General features: G+C 45.6%; 1 protein-coding gene across 1 annotated transcript in view; it reads right to left on the reverse strand.

Moving 5' to 3' along the window:
* MAD1L1 (mitotic arrest deficient 1 like 1) overlaps nucleotides 1-20,332 on the reverse strand; it is a 348,417-nt gene that overhangs the window by 80,827 nt on the left and 247,258 nt on the right. The window contains exon 17 of the mRNA XM_082292272.1: nucleotides 8,933-9,123. Within this exon, the coding sequence (XP_082148398.1) occupies nucleotides 8,933-9,123 (191 nt within the window). The remainder of the gene's footprint in view (nucleotides 1-8,932; nucleotides 9,124-20,332) is intronic.

Below are 20,332 nucleotides of genomic sequence, written 5' to 3' on the forward strand. Positions count from 1 at the left end.
AACACAAGCATTTATATTCACAACAAATAAAGGAGAAGACCTTTATATGAGCCCAGACACACCTTTCAGATGGAGGCAATAGATGTCCCAGGGCCATACCAGCATGAGAATCTTTTACTGTGTCTCCATACTTGTGAACAATTTTTATACACACAAACACACACCCTCTTCCCTCCCTCAAGGTTAGAACATCTTTTGCCCCGTTCAAGCACGGGCAGTAGCTATAACTCCCAAAAGAAGAGATAAGACCTAATTTTATTTGTATTTAAACAATGTGCTGCTTACTCAAGAGAGAAGAGAGGCAGTGACTGCCACCCACTCCACTGGTGGCTTTGTGCAGGCTGAGCTGTGCTGCCGTGACCTGGGCACTCACATGCTGGTGGGTGCTTTGCTGGATGCTACCAGCTGCACCTCAGAGCTGTTTCCTGGAACTAACTACTTTTCCTGGAGGTCTTCTCACAAACCTGTTCCCAGAACATACAAGGAAAAAGTGAAGGAATGGTACAAAAGGCATCTTGAAGTCTCTTGGCAATATTCTCACTGCATGCCCTGTGCACCACCACCCACCCCTCACAGCCAGCTGAAGGGAGGCTTCAGGGGTGTCCATGTGGAATCACAAGTGGAGGAAAGGTCCACAGGGATTGCTGAAATCCCTGACAGCTTTTGTCACACAGGGATGGCACAGAAGATGCTGTGACAGTCTTGCTCTGGCAGAACGTGCTGCCTTGGAGCAGACCAACGCCTTCACAGAGGCCCAGAACGGGCCCAAGGCACAAGAGCTGACCTGTCCCCTCCCTCCTGTCCAAGGACAGCAAACAACAGAGACTGTGGAGCAGCCAGGGAAGATGAACTGAGATGCAGGGTACCCAGAAACTCCAGGCTCTTCCCCTGCGAAAGGATAAAAACCTCCAGCAATTTCCTCTGCTTTTCATGTGCAGCTTTGAACAGAACCATATGCAAGCCACCAGCGGGCTGTGGTTTGCTGACACGGCTCTGCATGTTCTGCAAAATCACAACAGAGCAGCCAGGGACAGTAACAAGCGTGCATCAAAAGCTGCTTTGCAAAACACCCATCTTATGTGTGCTGCAGGGAGGCTTGGTATTCCCCCATCGCCCAGGCTCAAGGCACTGCCTTTTCCTTAAAGAGTGCTGATCGCACAACCCCTAAGTAGAACATCTTTTGAAACTACCAGAGACTCAAATAAATAAATAAATAAATAAAATTATTTGAAGCTATTTAATGCCAGTTGGGGGTGGTGGGAACCCACAGAAAAGGAAATGAGCACGAGTGCAGCCCCAAGCCCCCTCAGGATGCACCATGTGCCTGAGGGATTATTTCGTGCCTCCATTGCTGTGCAAGAAAAGCCATCTGCCCTGGTTACATCTCCAACCCATCCACATGCAGCTTCCCCACCACAGGACATTTTGAAAAGCTTCTCAAACCCCTGGGAGTCCATGAATTGTAATATCCTGCACCCAGGTGAGAGGGACAGAGAAAACCAGGAGGTCAAGTGACCTAGAGCAGATTTAGCGGCAGAGATGGGAACGGGAATCCAGGAGGGGTTTTGCTTATGTCCCCTCTGCTTTATCCCTTCTTTAACACTGTCTCCATCTCACAGTGCATAAACACATCCCTGCCAGCCCACACAGTCCTTTGTAAGCTGTTCAAACACAGCAGCAGGCAGACACAGACATCCTCCTCTCCCGAGACCTCCCACAGGGACACTGGGCACAGCCAGCGACAAGAACAACTCTTCTTCAGCAAACTGCAATCACGCGGGTGCTGGAGCCGTGGTGGGGGGGAGAGAGGAGAGAGAGGGTTTTATTAGAGCAGGTAAGGCAGCCAGGACCTGCTCTGCCTCCTGCTCTGCCTCCTGCTCACTGGCACTGTCACCTCTGTGCTGTGCAGGGCTGCCCCGTGGCACCAGGATGGAGTCACAGGCTCTCGTTTGGGGCACAGGCACGACCTGCCCCATGCCCACCCCCTGTCCCTCCAGGGCCACACATGTTGCCACACCAGCCTGGATGCTCTGGTTTAATTAAATTCTTATCAGTGACCTGTGCTTCTTGATGGTGCACGTGACAAGCCCCAGAAAGCACAGGCTGTCACTTGTGTTTCGTTAAATAAGAGATTTCAATGTAGGGGATTTGGAGGGAGATAAACTGCAAACCTACTGAAAAAAAAGGTGTATTCCAGTAATTTTGTTAGTCATTGTTATTGCAGAACCATAGAATCGTTTAAGTTGGAAAAGACCTTTACAGTCATCGAGTCCAACTGTAAATCTAATGCTGCCAAGGCCACCAGAAGCCCAGGAAAGATGGTGAGGTCCTTCAGCTGGGATGGCTGATGCCTGTCACAGCCATCTGACAGTGATGGGGGCTGAAGTCAGGTGAAGAATTTGTGTGGATAATTCCAAAGCTGCCTTTTTTCAGTGCCCTGCTCCTTTGCCAAAGGAAGTACAGACAAAGAGGCAGAGCTCATGCCAGCACAAGGAGGGTGCTGTGAGGAGGGAAACCTGGGAATACTGCAGTGGCACTGCCGTGTCCTTGAGGAATGAAGGAGCAAAAGGAAGGGAAAGTGCAAAAACAACTTGGTGGTCAGCAGCTGATGATTACAAAACAAACAGGGAATTGCAGAGAGACAACCTGAAGCTCAGATGGCAGCTGAGAGCCAGCCTCATGTTTCCTGTCCCAAACCAGGCTTGCTTTTTTGAAGTGACAGGTTTTGTATCTGCCTCACCAGGTAACACATCAGTCACTCCAACAGAGAGGATGCACCCACCAGCAAGACAAACCTCTGACCTTTCAGAAAGCCTCACGTGCACCATTCTGCTCGTCAGGAAAGATTCTGTCACTGGAATCATGCTCCAACATCATCAGCATTAATTACCTCCATGCCTGGGTTTACCTTGGCAGACTCAGGCATGGCAGGAAGAGGAGCAAGTGGTGCCAACACACTGGAAACGGGTACTGTGCCAGCCTGGCAGGTAACAGGGGAGGGTATTCCCCAGCCCAAAGGTGCTCTATGCTCCCCACCAGCACTGTCCATTTACCCTCACAACAGTCCAGTGACATTGGCAGGAGCATCATCCACCTTGTACAGGTGGGGAAGAGAGGCTGAGAAAGAGCATTCCCTTTGTTCAGTTGGAAGAAGGCTTCAGCCCAGCCTCCTCAGGCCTTTGCTCAGAAAATCTGCAGTCAAAAGAAAACCTTCTGTTAGAGTTTTCCACTATATCGAGGTGACTGGCTTCAGTAAAAACAGAGAAGGAAAAAGCCCTAATGTGCACTAGGAAATAGGCACTTGTTCAGGGAGGCATATATAGTAAGAGAGAAACTGTGCAAGGAAGAAAAAAAAGCATGAAGAAGAGCAATTTGAAGACAGTAGCAAGAATTAATGTTAGGTCCTAACACAAAACAGGCTGCTACAATATCTGAAAGAAAATTATGTGTGGGAAGTTTAAACACAGGATTTGATGCTGTAACACCATAGGTTGCTCAGCAGCTCCTTTTAGAGGCTGCTGATTAGTGCAACCCAAGATGGGTGCTTGCTGACCCTCCCAGGAATCCCAGCAATCATCCAGCAGGAAGGCACAGCGATGGCAGGCACCCTCAGAGCTGAGCAGAAATCAAGTCTCCAACAACCACACAGGCAAATTGAAATCAAAATATGAAGATTAAATAACCTGTAATTAACAAGAATGAGGAGTTAAGAGAGGCCTACAGTCCCTAATCAATCTCTTGCTGCCTGGCCTGCTCCACCGATGAGCCCCATTGTTAGTTTTGATTGTGTGTACAAGAGTGCGAGACGGTGGCTGGAAGAATAGCTCTCCATCAAAACTGTGATTTCCTTCCCCCCTTGAGACTCATCAAGGGTGAAGAGGAGGAGAGAGGAGAAGATAGAGATACAAAAAGAAACAAACAGCTACAACAGACTTCTCCAAGACACTCTGCTATGTTCAAGGAGGAATATCTGAAACTGCAGGTATGCCAAGAATGTGGACTCAAGAATCACAGCTCCCAACAGTGCTGTCAGCTTCAAGATGAAACAAGAGCACTCAGGAGAATAAAAGTAATCCCTGCATTAACCATCCTGCTTATTCTGAGGTGTACATGATTCACAAGTGTGCCCCGGCCCAACCTGTTCTCAGATTATGCTGGAATCTCAGCAGAACAAACTCTCTCTGCACGTTGAACCACACGAGTTTTGCTTCCCCCTTTCAGGCAGCAGTTTGTCAGCATCACCTTGAGTTTGAAAAACAGCCTCCAAGTTCTTTCTTGTTCAATCCAACCTCATTTCCCTCCTGAAGAAAAGAGAATTAAACTAATACATCTTGTGCACACTGCTGCCCTACTGTGTTTCACACACCTGGTCAATACAGAAGCAAGAGGTCAGCGAGCTGCCCAAGCCAAGGGGCAAGCAAAGGAGGACCCAGCCGGTTAAAGGTGGTGTCTGCCCTTCCACCATACCCTTCCATATAAAGGAAAAAAATACCCCATTCTCCTTTTTTACACTCCTATGCATCTACAGTGATTGACATCAGAAGCAAGTGTTCATTTTCAGGTGGCCCCAAAGTTTGATAGTTATAGTTTCTCCTCACAGATCTGCAAACTAATTCTGCATTTAACTCTTTAAAGAGGTGTGCAAGGACGGTGTGTGCACACCAGCTTTGCACAGCTTTTTAATTTATCAGGCTGTAGAAAAGCTGTTGATTTTATTTGATTTTGTGAGCGTATTACCAATCCAACAGGACACCAATAAAGGTTTTATTTTGCAGCAAGAAGTGCCAGCCCTGGAGCTGGCCACGTTCTCAAGCTATGTCAAGATGTTTCTGGTTTTGTTTGCTGTCTGGTATCTCGGATATTCTCTCTCAAGGAATACAGCCCATCAACCTGAGAATGCTCTTCAATGAACTACTGCTGGTGTTTGGGTTTTCATTTGATAATTTTGACAGAAAATAATAACACAGGCGAGACCTGGAAGCACAGAGAATTCTGTACTCTGCAGGACTAAGCTCTGAGGATATAGAAAATATCTGTCTAAAGGCAGCCTTTGGCCAGGATTGTTTGTGAGCTCAGACACATAACACCACTGTGACACTGGAAAGAGTTTGTCTGGTTTAACTTCCTCCCCAACCAATTTAGACCCAAATAACTTAAGCATGAATTATCAAGAAATCTGAGCACTCCTTTCTAACAAAGTAGAGGAATCTGACACCAGGAAGATTGCAAACATTGACAATTACACAGGATCAGATCCATGACCTGTTCAGCCCAGGATCCTTTAGAAGTGACCAGCCCCACATTCATGCTGAAACATTGGAAACAGTTTACCTGAGCACTGAGGATAATCAAGAACAGATTACTCCCTCTTCTTTACTCAGGTCTTCACTCCCATTTCCACAGAATGAAGTTGAATGTTGCCAAGCACAGCAGCAGCAAAACCATTTGTACACCCAAGCCAAAAAATAAGCAGAACGAAGGGGAATTCTCTTCCTAACCTCTATAGTAAGGAGTTGCCTTTACCCCTCCAAGCAGAGAGCTGTGAATGTCCCTGCTTCAGGTAAATGCACATATTTAACATAAAACTAAATATTACTATTTGTCCACAAAGATATCTTAGCATTTTAGAAAATGCACTGGCCTCCTGCTCTCAGTAGTTCCCTGAAGCCACAGGGTCTATCAAATAAAAGGATTTATACTCTTTTCCTTTAAAATTGATTGACTTCAAATGCTTTGGCTGGGACTGTGTCCTTAGGCACACAGAAAGACAAAAGCCTGCAATTTAATTTCTTTCCACTGTTTGTTCATTTGCACAAGTGTTTCCAAATCATCTCCTCTTCAAATTTGACCAGTCTTTCTGTTTACTGAAGGACTTTCTTTGTCTGAAACAATTGTCATTGCCTTTCTAAAGACCTCATTTCCTTACTCCCATTCAGGACCCAGCCAGAGACAAGGATAAACAGCACAATGTACACCTGGCCAGGCAATGACAGCCTGATTTGCCACTGCCTCATTCTGAGCCGGATAAACTGATCTGGAGGCTCCCCTGCAATGCTTGTTTGTTCTAACAGATATCTTTAATGGCTTGTTACAAAGGGAGTCGATGCAGTTCCTGGATATCTGATGGGTGGGCTGGTCTAGACACACCAGTGAAACACCACAGAGAACACAAAGTCTGTGCCATGGCTGGACACATCTAATGGAGCAGCAATGGGAATGGAATACGAACCTGTCAAGTGCCCCAGGAGGTACAGTGCATTACAGCCCACAAAAAAAATCGTCAGAGTCTAAACTCCTGGTGAGGAATCTGTAACAGTGCTTTCCACAGCGTTTAATTGAAACAATAAAAAGGAGCAAACAAGCGGGAGTGCGCTGTGAAGCCTGAGATGTGCCTTTCTGCCCACGCACTCACAGAGGGGATGAAAATCACTGGAACATCCTTCAAGCTGATGAGCTCATCTGTTGCACTGATAGGGATCACCAATAAATACTGGCATGGTTTCATTGGAATTCAGTGCTCATTTATGGATGCAGTCATTGACATTCCCAGCACAGCACTGTGATTAACCCTTTCACTGGAGCTGTAATCCAAATTAATGCAAACTGGCTGGACACATACAGCAGGTAGATAATAAGCTCCACTACAGTAACAGCACACCTTGGCCAGGAAAACCAAGCATATCTTTCATCTTCATTTAGCTTTGAAGGGGTTACAGTACAGGAGCTCCTACTGCATCCCTCACTTAAAATTAAATGCCACCAGCAGTGCTACTGAAATATGCTTTTAAAGTTTACAGCCGAACTACAGAAGCTTGTAAAGTGCCAAGGGACTTCTCTGGTTTAATTATATAGACCCTGTTCCATAAACTGCTTGAATAGAATAAATACAAATAGCATCCACGCTTTGTGACCTCTCTGGGTTAATGAAATGCACACAAACACCCACAGTCTGCTACGGCTCAGAAATTCCACAGCATAAACGCACAACCCTGCTGGAAGCTGTAGTCAGGATTCAAGCCTTCATACATACATGAGAACCAGCTGCCTGGACTCAGCAAGGAAATAATTTGTTGTTTATATTCTACTACTATTCAAAGCTGCAGTCGGTGGGAATTGTCTGTGATCTGCTGAACAGGGAGAAAGAGACGGAAGTTTTCTTCTTCATGTCCTAATTTGCAAATCTGCTCCTCTTGTCTGGAGAGGTGGTGAGGTCAGGGAGGCTGAGGAATTCCAAGAATCAATAAATGACCCGCCCTTGGCTCTAGGAAATGCAAGATCTTCTCTACCTGGTGACACTCACTTCCCTCCTCAGAACATACTTGGGAATAAACACTCGAGGGAAGGAGAGAAAGCGGGAAGAATGTGTACAGAGAGAAATCTCTCTCGGTACTTTATTATCCCCTCTCCTGCATATAAGTTATTTATATTGCCATTTCATGAAGGAGGGTTTGCTCCTATTGGAGAGAAGCTCCTGAGCTGCCAACCAGTTCTGGTTCATGTGGCCAACATACAATTTTCTCACATTTTCTTAACTTTCTCCAGGCATGGCAACTCTCCTGTGGTGCAGAAAAAACTGCAACTTGTACTGTCTGGCCATGGCATCCAACAGACATCTCCAGGAGTCTGCTGAAGTATCATACACTAAATATTTACCACTACAGGTGTGAGCAGAGCTCTCTGGAGGTGTTAGAGCAGCACTGCACCATCTCAACAGAGCACTGTTTTTGGGATTCAATGGCAGCACCTTAAAACCAATAGAATTATTCTCTTCCCTGGGCACTGAGCTTTCCTTTGTTGCTGCCATGTGTCTCAGGTAGTCCAGAACTCTCCTAAGGCCAAGCAATATGACTGTTTTGGGGATATTTTCCTAGTTTTACCAAAGATCCTACGTGCTGTCTTATACACACCCTCGCTTGCTTTATTTGTTGGGTTTTAGTTGTTTTATTTTTTTTTCCTGAGGCTCTAAAGTTGCAGAACAGGAAAATGTTTGTCCTGGTATGGAGGGAAACAATCTTGCAGCCATCCACGTGTGGCACACAGCTGTAGGTCTGCAGAAACAGAACTTCCCCACTTCCTGCTTGTAGAGTTCCCTCCTGTACTGAACGACTCCAAAACCTTTCAAAAAGGAGATTTGCCCTAGGGAGGATCAGTGGGAGGCAGGTATGATTTGAAGTGCTGTTGTGTTTACCATGGAGAAGAAGAAAGTTCTCCCAGCGACCTGTAAGCTTGGGCTGTTGGCACTTGAACCATCGTAAAGACAGGACTTAAGAAGCTTGGTGACTTCTAATGTCACACCTCAGCTCTCTAATGCATCAGCCCAAGTTTGCCAGCTGGAAGGCAACACAGCAGAAAAACAGCCCCTCTATCAAGCCACAACCTCACAGCCCACCCAGCCAGACCAGAACAGCACCCGACAGACAGAAGACAGACTGTTATTGCTACTCATCTGTGCTGTTCACATAAATGGCACTTCACACACACCAGGATGAGTTGCTGCTCAAAAGGGATTCCAATTTACATAAAGACAAGATGATGACACGCAGACAAGCTAGAGGATGGTAAAAAAACATAGGGACATATATCTCATAGTGAAGTAATGATGAGCCTTGATGGTTACATAAGGTTTTATTACTGCGGCATATAACTGATAATATAAAAAGGTGAAGTGCCAGGCCAGATGCCTGAGGTATTACGCATATATAGCCTCTTCTCTTTACTCCAGACTTTGATATATAAGTGGGAGACCAGATGTCAAACCTCCTACTTTTTAACAGAAGAAAGGATCTTTACTTCCCTCACGAGGGACACTCTGCCACGTAGCAGGGGGCAGTGATTTTCCAGTCTAATTCCTGAGAAAGAGAAAATACACGCTGGCACATTGAAAACCATGAACCCCAAAGAAGCAGGTGCAGCCAGGGGTGCACAGACCTACCTTGAAAAGCAGACAGTCCCCCTGGTGCTCGGCGTACATGGAGCTGAGCCGGTACTGGTTCTCCGTGGTGATGTCGATCTGGTACCCCGTGAGTGTGTAGCACACCTTGCGGAACTCCTGGATCTTGGTCTGGAAAACTTCTTTCAGGCGCTGGTTTTTCAGTTCTGCACTTTCCACTTGCTTCTTCAGCTCTGGGTAAGGGAAGAAAATGGGTACTTTCTTATATGACACCGGCACAGAGCCCTTGTGCTGTACTTACAATGCTGGCCAGACTGAGTGAATTCAAAAGGTTAATTAAAAAGTGAATTAAGCAGGCAGAGTAAAGAAACAAGCAAGCTGGATGCCTCTCCTCCTGGCCCCAGCAGACTAAAAGATAGCAAACTGGGGAATAAGGAAAGCAGACATGTCTTGGTGGGATGGATTTTCCTTTTGCTCAGCCAGTCTTTTAACAACATACTACCAAAATTCAAAGCTATAGCATCCATTTCCCTACATGCACACATCTTGTTTTCTACACTCAACCCAAGAGAAGGGTACTCCTCTACACAAAGCAATAAAGTGGAAAAACGGTCCAAAATATGCCTCTGTATGGTTGCATCAGAAGGAAGCTGCCTACAAGGGAAAACTCCTCCAATGGAGGAGATTTGAGGTAAGTGCTTTGATCTCAAATTGACACACTGCTTAGGAGTCCCTCAAGGTTTGGGAAGGGGCTTTTATTGTGATTAAAAGCCCAGAGAGCACCAATGCCTCTTTGCATTTGCTACCTTAACTGGACTAGTCCCTATCAGAGAGGTCCTGGGAGACTGCCTGCCACTCACCCCGTGTTTTATTGCTACAAAGGGAGCTGCCAGTACTGTGAATCCTTCAAGAGGATACACAACAATTACCATGAATCTTTCACCCAAGGTGCCTTCTGAGTAATTAAACCTCAGTTTATCATCCCATTAATTACAGAGATTGGCTTTACTCTAATATACACTAGAGATGTCTCTCAAGTCAGCCTCTTTTATCAACACTGCAGTCCAGGGTTAGGAAAAATCCTGACTCTAACAGCAAACAAATAGACTTCCTCAGTCGAATACCTCTTTGTCATTCTGAGGTTTAAGGCTTTGTGCTGTGATCAGGGACATAATTGCAGCATTTGTAGCCCATATGTCTTGAGTTTAGCTAGTTCAGGTCCAGCACTAGGACAGCAGGAACTTCAGTGCAAGGTGACTGCTGGAATATGAGGAATGTTTTTGGCTGGGTTTATAGAGCCCATACTAAAACATTATTGCATCCCAAGTGAGCTGGAAATTTTTTTGCTTGAGTATTTGCTGGAAAGTGTTTCCATTGGCCTCCCAGGCACAGTGCAGGGAGGATGTAGGATGGAAACTGCAAGGCCATGGACTTGCCAGTGATTCACCTCTGAGCAGCTGCTGACACACCCAGAGAATGCCAGTCACACCTCTCCTGCTTTAGTTAGGCACTCTAGGTGGGACAAAAGGACCATTCAGTGTGTTAAGTTAAAGTGCCCCAAATGCCACTGAGGATGCCCCTGACCGGAAGTACTTTGGCCTTAATTCAACTCAGTTTAATCCCCAGGCAAGGACAGGAACTCTTTAATGGTTAAAGAGAATTGCATGTCCCTTCACTTCCGAGTGAGAGCATCCACACAGGGAGAATTAACCCTGGCCAGCTCCTTACCTTCAGCTAATTGAGCTCCACCTTCCTGAGCAGCTTGTGGTGGTGATGTACAAGCAATGACTGCCTTTACTCTGGGCCTCCCCACAGCCGCATCTTGCTTTATGAAGGGGAGCAAGCCAGTTGTGGGGAACATCACCAGTTGGTTCATTAAAACCCTGCTATACAGAGAACCCCCAATTGTAGGGGGATGTAAAGTAAGTAGAGAATATCCAAACCACTCTTAATGGCCCAAAGGGTTGTGTCTTGCACACAGTCCCTTCTCATGTGCTCAAAAAGGCTCTGCCTGACCAACCACCTTCCCACTCACAGCAGCTCATCAATGTGTGAATAACTCAGCCCTTCTAGGGATTGTTACAACCCTTTCCCCATCATCTCAGCTGGGTCTGGTCTTTGATTAATCAAGTAATCAGTCTCTGAAGCTGGGAGGTAAATGGGTGGCTCTGACCTAGATATTCTTTGTTTTCATTCAGCTAGGCAACTGTTAAGGACAAAATCCTATATATGAAAGTAAAAATTCAGTGACCACACTGCAGTGGTAAATAACATTTCGTCACTGTCAGAGACAGCACTGCCTTTAATATATTGCCCATGTCCAACAGCAATATTTTTTTCCCTAATAAATGCAGCCTAGCCTTGGAAAAGTAAATCTGCCTCTTCCTACCGCATCTCAGAGGTTGCCTTCCCAACTTCTATAACCTTGGAGGTGGATGGCACCCTAATTCATTAACTCCTTGAACAGCTTTTGTTATTCATGAAGAGTTATAGTGCCTTTCCACTGTTTTGTCTCTCAGACTCGGTCCCGCCAGTGGCCACCATGAGCATCCTCACCCCCACCCAACAGCACTGGCCTAGTTAAAGAACCCTCTGACTCTGCAACAGCAACTAAGTGATGGCAACTGCTTCCCCCCACTACCCTCAGGGTGAGAAAGCAAAAACTTTGACTACAATCAGTTTTTTATGCAAGAAATCTGGGGCTTTCCAGTGTAACTGAAGTGCCAGGGAGCCTTCACCCCTGACTGCGTGCCCTTGCTGCCTCCCTGCCGCTCCTCCTGGCCCTCTTTCCAGAGCCTGCGGCAGTGTTGGTGTCCTGGCTGGAGGAATTCATCTGCATGAAAAACTTATCTGCTCGTTAGAGATGCCTTGTGTCAGCCACTGGCACAAGGTGCTGAACTCGGGAACTGCTAATGTAGATGCAGCTGAATGTGCCAGCGCCAGCCAGGGGTGGGATAAAGCCTTGTCATCCCTTCTGTGACTCCATCAGCACTTGTCCAGCAGGGCTTCTTTAGCTTAGGGACAGAGCAGAAAAAAACCCAAGCAGGCACAGGGACACAACAGGAGTGCCTGAGCGTGCAGCTGCCCCCAGTGAAAGGCCCATTGAACCCTGACTGTAAAACAGAGATTGCTCCTCCTTTACGCCCAATTAAACCGCAGCCCTCAGCAGCTCAGCTACAGCGACTGCTGGTGCCTCCCTCCTGCAGCGTTTATCCCCTGGGAGCGATTCAACCCCGGGCTGTTCCTGGTTTAACTCAGGACAGCACTCAGCACTGTGACTGCTCCCCTGCTTTCCACTGAGGGATCTGCTGACACAACCAAGAAAGCACATCATGAGCAGGATCCATGGAAGAGTAACTTGATCGGAAGGTAAACTGAGACTTGAGGAAAGTCAGGTGGGATCCCACTGCTCAAACAAAGCCATTTGAGATGTCTTTCGTAACTTTCCACCATGCTTCTGCAGGAAAGAGATTTCCTGCAGGTTCTGTGTGATACCAGCCAGCCCCAGGCCAATGTCTCAGGCATCCTTGAGGTGCCTAAACCGGCACAGAATATCCATTTTTAGGCACTGGGTACCTATGGAGCCTCTCTGCATCATGGATCTGTCTAAGTACAGAAGAGGCACTGCAGATTCCCCGCACCCAGCCAGCAGGACAGCAGCATATGCACGGACTTGGGGACAGTAATTAATCTTTCTAATATGTGCCCCATCAAGTGAAGATGTTAAGCTACGAAGCAGCTCATTGTTTGCTCTGCATCTGAATTCAAAGCCGTGACAATGCTAATTCTTAAGCCTCACCTAATACCGCTAATTCCCGCCAAATTTCTAGCACAGTCAGGAAAAATTGATTTAAAAGTCATCATTTGGCACAGAGTGCAACTCAGCTGTTTCAGAGCAGTGCTTAAGGCACAGCAACAGAGGCCACAGAACAGAGGGAGATCCTTTTGGGATGGGTCAGGAGCAGTAGCAGAGCAGGGCTCTGGTGACAGCACCGGTGTGTCCACCCCTTTTATCTACCACCTGCAGAACACTGAACATCTTGATCCACTCTGATCTTTCCTGCCATCTGGAGAATTAGGTTTAATTACATCTTTAAAAGACAGTATTTGAAATCTAGAACCTCTGTATTTAGAGAGCCTGAGTTCCTGTGTTTGACCTTGTTCAACTTGCACACAACAGGTGAGAGAGGTTGCAGAGGCCATGGATGGGGAAAGTCACACCACAAACACCCTTCATCCTGAAGAAGGGATGCCAAAGCATCTCCAGGTTAATGAAACAAATAAGAACTGAGAAAATAAGCATGAGGTTTGGCAGGCCATGCCTTGGTTGGGGGTAACTACTGGCCTGAAAAAAAAAAAATAAAGGAGAACAGAGAGAACAGGAAAATATATACAGAAATACTCTCCCATCTCCTTTGTATTCAGGCCGAGAGTATGTACAAAAAGTTGCCTGTCCCAAAGAGTTTGATGTGGAAAAAATATCCTCACTAAAAAAAAAAAAAAAAAAAAAAAAAAAAAAATCATTAATCTGTTAGAGAATTAATATTGCCAAATGATTAATTCCTCCTAATGATACTGCTTCTTGAAACACCTTGTATTTTCACACACTTACATTGACTTTAATGAATAATTCAAACTATTTTGGATAAATAAATAAAATATGAGTTGGGCTTTTTTGGTCTCATATTGAAAATGTCACTGCTTTTTATTCCATTGCTTTGACACCCCTTTTGCTTTGACACCCCTTACATCTGAAACTGTTCAGAGCAGCCTGGAAGTACCACAGCTTTGGCTCTTGCTCTGAGTGCAGCTGGGTCAATCAATAACAATAGCAGTCTCTACACCAAAGAAAACCAAATTCACACTTAACCTTATCCCCAGGGAAAGAGGAGGAAACAATGTGGCTCTGAGCATGCCAAAAGTGGCATGAAATTAAACGTATCACTAGTCTTTTTCAGGAAAATACAAATCTGTTCTGCCCATCCTCAAAGATGCCACAAGCCATGTAGCTGCATTAATTCAGCAGCAATCCAGCTAATATGTATCTCTCTCAGAAAGGCCTGCAGTCCTTTCTAACTCCATTAAAGGTTACCTTCCCTTAGTGACATGTTTGGGGGTCGCTCACTTCCACATACGCAGGATAAAGTATTTACACATCAACTCCTGTCCCTGCTGACCGTGCCAGGGTGCCTCAAGACAGATGCCACCCAGCAGTGCTATGGAGGATGCTGCATTATCACCAACCATGCTTTATTTAAACAAGAGATTGCTTAAATTTTGTTTCCAGCTCACAGAAGGGATGCCAGAACCACCTTGTTCACGCAAAGTCCATAACGGGAAGAGGGAACATTGGTTTCTCAGTTCCAAGCAGCAAGGCCACAATTACCTTTATTCTGCCCCATCTACAGAAGCTGCTGCCGTGCAGTGGCACCCCTTAATCACCCCCCTGCACCCCCAACTGATACTGAATTACACCATCCATTGCAGGTCTGTCCTTCCCATGTGACTCTCTGCACCTGGGACCCTTCCAGTCATTCCCCTGCTCAAACCCCAAGCTGAAATTTTCTTTGCCAGCCTCAGTTTATGAGGAGCAGCGTCTGAAAAGAGTTCTGTGATATTCTGTGAAGGGCACAACATAAAAATAAATTGTATCGTGTTAAATAAAGGCTAGCAGGAGAAGAGCTGAACATTTTCTGATGTAGGCAAGTTTATGACCATTGCTTTTGAGAAATAAAATTCTCTTTGCTGGATTTTATAGGCGTGTTTTATGCCCTGGGGGAGTGGGACTGCACAGCCCCACACCACCCCTACTCGACCTTACAGTCTGGCAGCCTCACACACTGCTCTCTGCAAAACTTGAAATTTGTGACATTACAGCCATGAAATATAACTTTTCTTGAAGGTAAAAAGAGTTTTATATTCAACAGACCGCACTGGCTGCTCAATTTGAAACCTAAGTGGTATTTATTTGATCAGTCAACATTGGTGTATTTTTAAACCGTGTATGTACCATATGGTTCAATGCATCTCCCAGCCCCCTCCTCCAGCCACCAGCTTGCCCTTCCAGCAACCCTGGAGAAAGTTTTCAAAGGCAGCACAGCACAAGTAAAGGTCTCCACCACCATGACCAGCTGCAGCTCTTGCACTGCCCAAGAACTCTCCACTAAAAAACCATTTCCCAGATATTTCTCTTCACTGAAGATGGTTGGCTGAAGGCCCCATTTCAGACAACACACATACCTTTACAAAGGTACCACTTCTTGGAAAGAAGTCCATAATTAATTACGCTCAGACAACTTGCAGAAAGTAGCAGAGGACACTGGAAGGGTAAGGTGAGAGCAGCAGGACACTGAGGACCAGAGAGAGGAAGCTGTGGAAAAGCATGAACTCTCTCTGGCAGATCCTACACACAGAACACGGATCAGGATCAAGTAAAGAGTGTTTTTCTTTCCCTCCTTTTGCTGAGGCTGAGATTACAACACCAAGGTGCAAAACTCACCAGGACACCTGAAGCTGGCCAACGAACCACCACTGAGCAAAAGGCTCTCCCAGGGGATCCCAGCCTGGGCACTGCTTGCAGCTTTCTCTGTCCTTCTTCTCCTTGTTGGCAGAGCTGTTTTGGAGTGGGGGGCAGGCAGAAAACAAGTGGGCTTTTGGAAGCTCAGCTGAGCTCCTCAGCCACCCCTGCAGCTGTTCTCAGTGGAGGCAGCACAGTGTTGTGTGATGAGACCCCGGGTACCACTAAAATCTGTAGCTTTAATGGTGTGAGCAGCCTGCTTGCAGCAATACAGAACTCAGTGGGGATGGCAACACACACCCCAGACACAGGATAAATTAACCTCAGGAGAACTATTTATTGCCCAAGATGGACTTCATCAATTAGCATGATATGGCACAAACAGTTTGGAAATTAGGGTGGTCACACTGATCATAAATTGTGACCCAGGCAGGAAGACATCTCCCTCTACCTCCCAAACGATGATTAAAGTCCTCCAGCCACATTTCCCTTCCATATGGCAATTACAGCCCAACAGCACTTCTCAGAACAAAGTGATGTCAGCCAGAGCTGGAGCAAGTCAATAACTTCGGATGCAAAAAATAGCCTCACCTTAAAAACACAAATACACTGTGTCACTTCAGTTTACAGGAAAGTGCTTAACTTCTGCTTCTAGAACTAGCCAGCAAATATCAGGCATAAGTCTTCCAGCCCACATGTTTTCCAAGTAATCTATTTTGGAGTTAAAGAAAAAAAAAAAAGTCAGTGGGACTTTTCATGGGCTGTAGTTCAGGGAAGCCAGGTAGCAAAAACCAGGGCCATAACATCGTTTGTCAGATGAAGGAGAATCACTTCTCCACTAAGTTGCTTCCAAGAAAAAGAGTGCTTTGAAACCACCCAAGTGTCTAATGAAAAGATTAATCCTAAGAACTATATAATTAACATATATAATATGCATTGTTAATTAGGGTGGTCTGCAGGAGCATTTAATAGATTAATTTATCCTCTGTCTATCACCTCCCCTGCACTCTGCCCATTATTTTGTTTCCATTGGCACATCACTACTATCAGTACTACCCCAAAACACAGGACACATTTAAACCTCCAAAACAGCACCCAACATCTGCTATTAAACCAAATGAGAAAAACAGCTCCAGAAATAGATGTTTGCTCCCTCTCACAGTGAAGACTTTTTGAAGGAGTTTTAGTCATTCACAGCACAGGGTGGACAATATTCAATCATGCATTAGAGAGTGCTTCACAGTTTATTAGCTGATGATGTTCACCGAAGCTGTGAATGGGAGCTTTCCACCTCTGGCAAAAAGATGATTTCAAGCCTTCCTAGGAGCAAAGCCATTCTGCTCTTACTCAAGGAACCTTCTATACTCAAATTCTGATGCTGAGACTCATGAAAATGCTATTTTGACTCAGTGGTAGTGTCCAAGATTATGTTACTTACAGTTTCTTGTCTCCCTCTGTTCCTTCCACTGCAAAATCTGTGCTCACAACACAACAATTTTGTAGCTTTGCAGGCAGATAATCAAAATCCAGAACTAACAAATGCCTGAAGAGATTCCTCCCATGTCTAAAGGCACTGCCAAGTAACTCTGTGGTGTAAGACAGATGCTGAGATGGGGCAGGACATCATACAGATACTTTTTAGTTCTGATTTGGGACGCACAGACCAAACCCTAAACGCTGCAGACTCCCCGACTGTTTGGGAGCATGGCTGCCAACAAGCCCTTCTGCCCATATAATGACTTCTTCATAGTCTTTACAACCCCATTCCCATCTCCAGAAGTCCCTTTTTTGTGACACTGTGCCCTGTCCCCAAGGCGGGGTGGCTCAGAAAGGTCAGCCAATGGCCCCACGGGCGCTGAGCGCAGCGCGCAGCCTGCAGGGCACAGCCAGGAAAATGCACAGGCTTCAGTCAGCTGGGAGGAGAACACAAAGGCACTGCAACAGAGAAAGGCAAGGCTCTGCAGCACGCCACCTTACTTGTGTTTTTAATGGCAGAAGATTGTGGGGTTTGTTTTAGGGCTTCTGTTCCAAAGGAAATTAAGCTCTTAAAAGCCTCCGCTCGCTCTTTCTATTCAATCCTTTTTTTCCCCAGTTTATCCCCTTAATAATGTTTTGAAGTGTTGGCTCTGCAAATGTATTGCCCTTGGCCTGAAAGCTCTCTGGATGCCAACTAGTCAAATCTTTCCCAAACCCTTCTCCCTGCTCTTTGTGCTCCTGCAGCAGGACCCGAAGGCACTTTGCTCAAGAATCACATCAGATGTTTCCTCTGAGCACTCTTCCGAGTGCCCCAGACCTCCTCTCACGGGATAGCAGGTTCTGCCCTGTTTTTATTGGCATATTTTTCATGTTCTACTTCATTATGTGGTGTCCACTTTATGAAAACAATCCTTTAAAGATGCTTGTGCTGGAGCAGAACGGAGCATGGGTTCAGTGTGGAGCAGCAGCAGAGCAAGAGGGGAAAAAGGACTTTCAAACAACAGAACTGCAGGATTGTGACACAGATATAAGGACAAGAAAACTTATTTCCCTGGAGCATGAAAGATGTTTGGAAACAGAGCCATCTCCTGGATAACCAGGCTTTCAATCACGTTATTCCAGCCTCTGGAGCTTTTATTTCCATTGCAGGAGTCTGATATGTTACTATGGATGAGGGAGGGTTATTTTTTCCCTTAACCTTGCGCTGATGCTCTTGGCCAAGAGGTAAAGGCTTGATGTCTCCAAGCAATGGCCACAAACTATGCCAAGGCTGGAGGATACCGTGTCTGGGCAGGGAGACAGGAAAGGTAACATCTGTCTCAGCCCAAATGCCAAGCCTCCTCTCCTGATCCTGAATTATTCATCATGTGCTGACTTCCAAGCCAGTTCAGTTTTCAATTTTTAAATATTTAATAATTGGGTATTAAATATTCATGCAATTTTATTAGAAATTTTGGAAGATGGGCACTAAGGCTCCAATTGTAAAGTTCGTCATTGGGACTGACTGCCTACTCAGAGAGACCTAGCTACCTAGAAAGAGAGAAGGGAGAACAAAAAAGGTAAAACAAGTACTTATGGACCTCTCTGACTCTAAATCACAAGAGAACAGAGACACCTACACCCTTTGTTTTCAAAAAAACATGATCTTTTTATGAAAAAGCTGAGAAACCTATACTGGGAACATGCTAGTCAGCTGCAGTCTAAAGAGTTTTTAAGAGTTTAATTTCAGTGCCACAGAGAAAGATGGACCACCTCAGACAGCTGCAGTGGATCTGGCAGGAGCCTCTGATTACAATAAAAATATGCAGCAAGTCTTGGTTGTGATTTGGGGCAGATGCAGGGACAGTTCAGCTCAATACACCCCTAGAAGGACACAGATTCCTCTCTTTTTCTGATGCCTACTCAGAGGGGACACCAGGATGCATGGTCTCCCCTGAGCTGGTGTAATAACTTGGATTCATTAATTATCCATGGCTGTTTCTCTCGATGTAGTTCCTGCAGACCATGTTTTCCTCCTTTTCAGCAGATGACATGTCTTTAACCCTGACTCCTGCTGAGAGCGAGCCCATGTTCCTGTCCCTCTGTATTATGAGCACACGTTCCCCACTGCAATGGAAATTGTATGGTTCACACAAAAGATGACACAAAAGGCCTGGAATTATATGCAAATGAATGGATCCATTCCTCACTTCTTACCATCACAAGTCTGATTTTCCAACAACTGCATGGGGTAATTTCTGCACCAGCTTTCAAACAAAGGGCAGCTCTGTGTTATTAACATCTCACTGTGGCGAGCAGTTTGTCACCTTTCACAAGAATTATCCGAAAAGACACCAGCAATTATTCCCAAGGAGATTATTGGGTGGCTATGTCCCAGAAAAGCAGCTGGAAGCTCAAGAGACATAACATCCACCAGGAGAACTACTTTCTCAAATCAAGAGAACATGGAAGAGATTAAAACATGAACTGGAAACAAATACAAAACTAAAGTCATGCTTGTTGCTTTCAGTTTTGTTCATTTCTACACCAACATCAGGAGCACATCTACAAAAGAAAACTAGAAGCTCCTGATTATGACATGAGATAACAGAACATTAACTTTGGAGACTTATCCTGGGAAGGAGCTTGGTATGTTATAATAAAAGACCCTGAGGAAGAATGACTCCAGCTCCAGCTGCAGAAATCCAGCTGATTTCTAGGTCTTGTACATTTGGGTTTTCCAATCATTTTAAACACCAAGGACTGGACAAATGCAAGACAGCCAAGTGTTCTCTTCCTGGGATTGCTGTGTAACTCCTGGTTGTATCTTGTAATACAACCCCAGACCCAGCATTTGCTTGGCCAATATTCATGAACGAAGTGGGGCAAAGAGCAGAAGTCCTGTGGAATTCCAAGGAAGAATTATCATGGCTCTTGACAGAAATCAGTAAGTAGGGTCCCTGCCTGTGCAAGAAAGACCAAGAGATTCAGTCACACGGATTTCTTTGGGGAAATCAGCATTGGAGAAGGCGATGTTCTCCTGGGTGTCCTTTGAGGACAGGCCATTTCCAGTTGCACAGAATCACAGAATGGTTGGGATTGCAAGGGACATTAAAGATCATCTTGTTCCACACAGGGAGGGCACTCACTGGATCAGGGTGCTCAGGGGCCCATCCAACCTGGCCTAGGGGAGTTAGGGGGAAGTAAATCCCATTAAGTGATGCTCCAGCAGCTGCTAATTCCACATTCCGACCAGAAATCACACCCAAGGAACCAGGGATGTAATCCTGGGATCGTAACCTTGGGATGTCAGATTTATATTCAAAAACCCAAAAAACAAACCACCACCACCAAAAAAAGCAGCAGTCTGACCTTGGAGACAAAAGTAGAAATCTCTTACCCAGTGAAACACTTTTGCTAGTGCTGAACCAGCTCGTTACCTTCAGCTCTGTGAAAAATGCCTCTTGTTA

Source organism: Coloeus monedula (assembly GCF_965178545.1).
Source record: "Coloeus monedula genome assembly, chromosome: 16".
NCBI classification, from domain to species: Eukaryota; Metazoa; Chordata; class Aves; order Passeriformes; family Corvidae; genus Coloeus; species Coloeus monedula.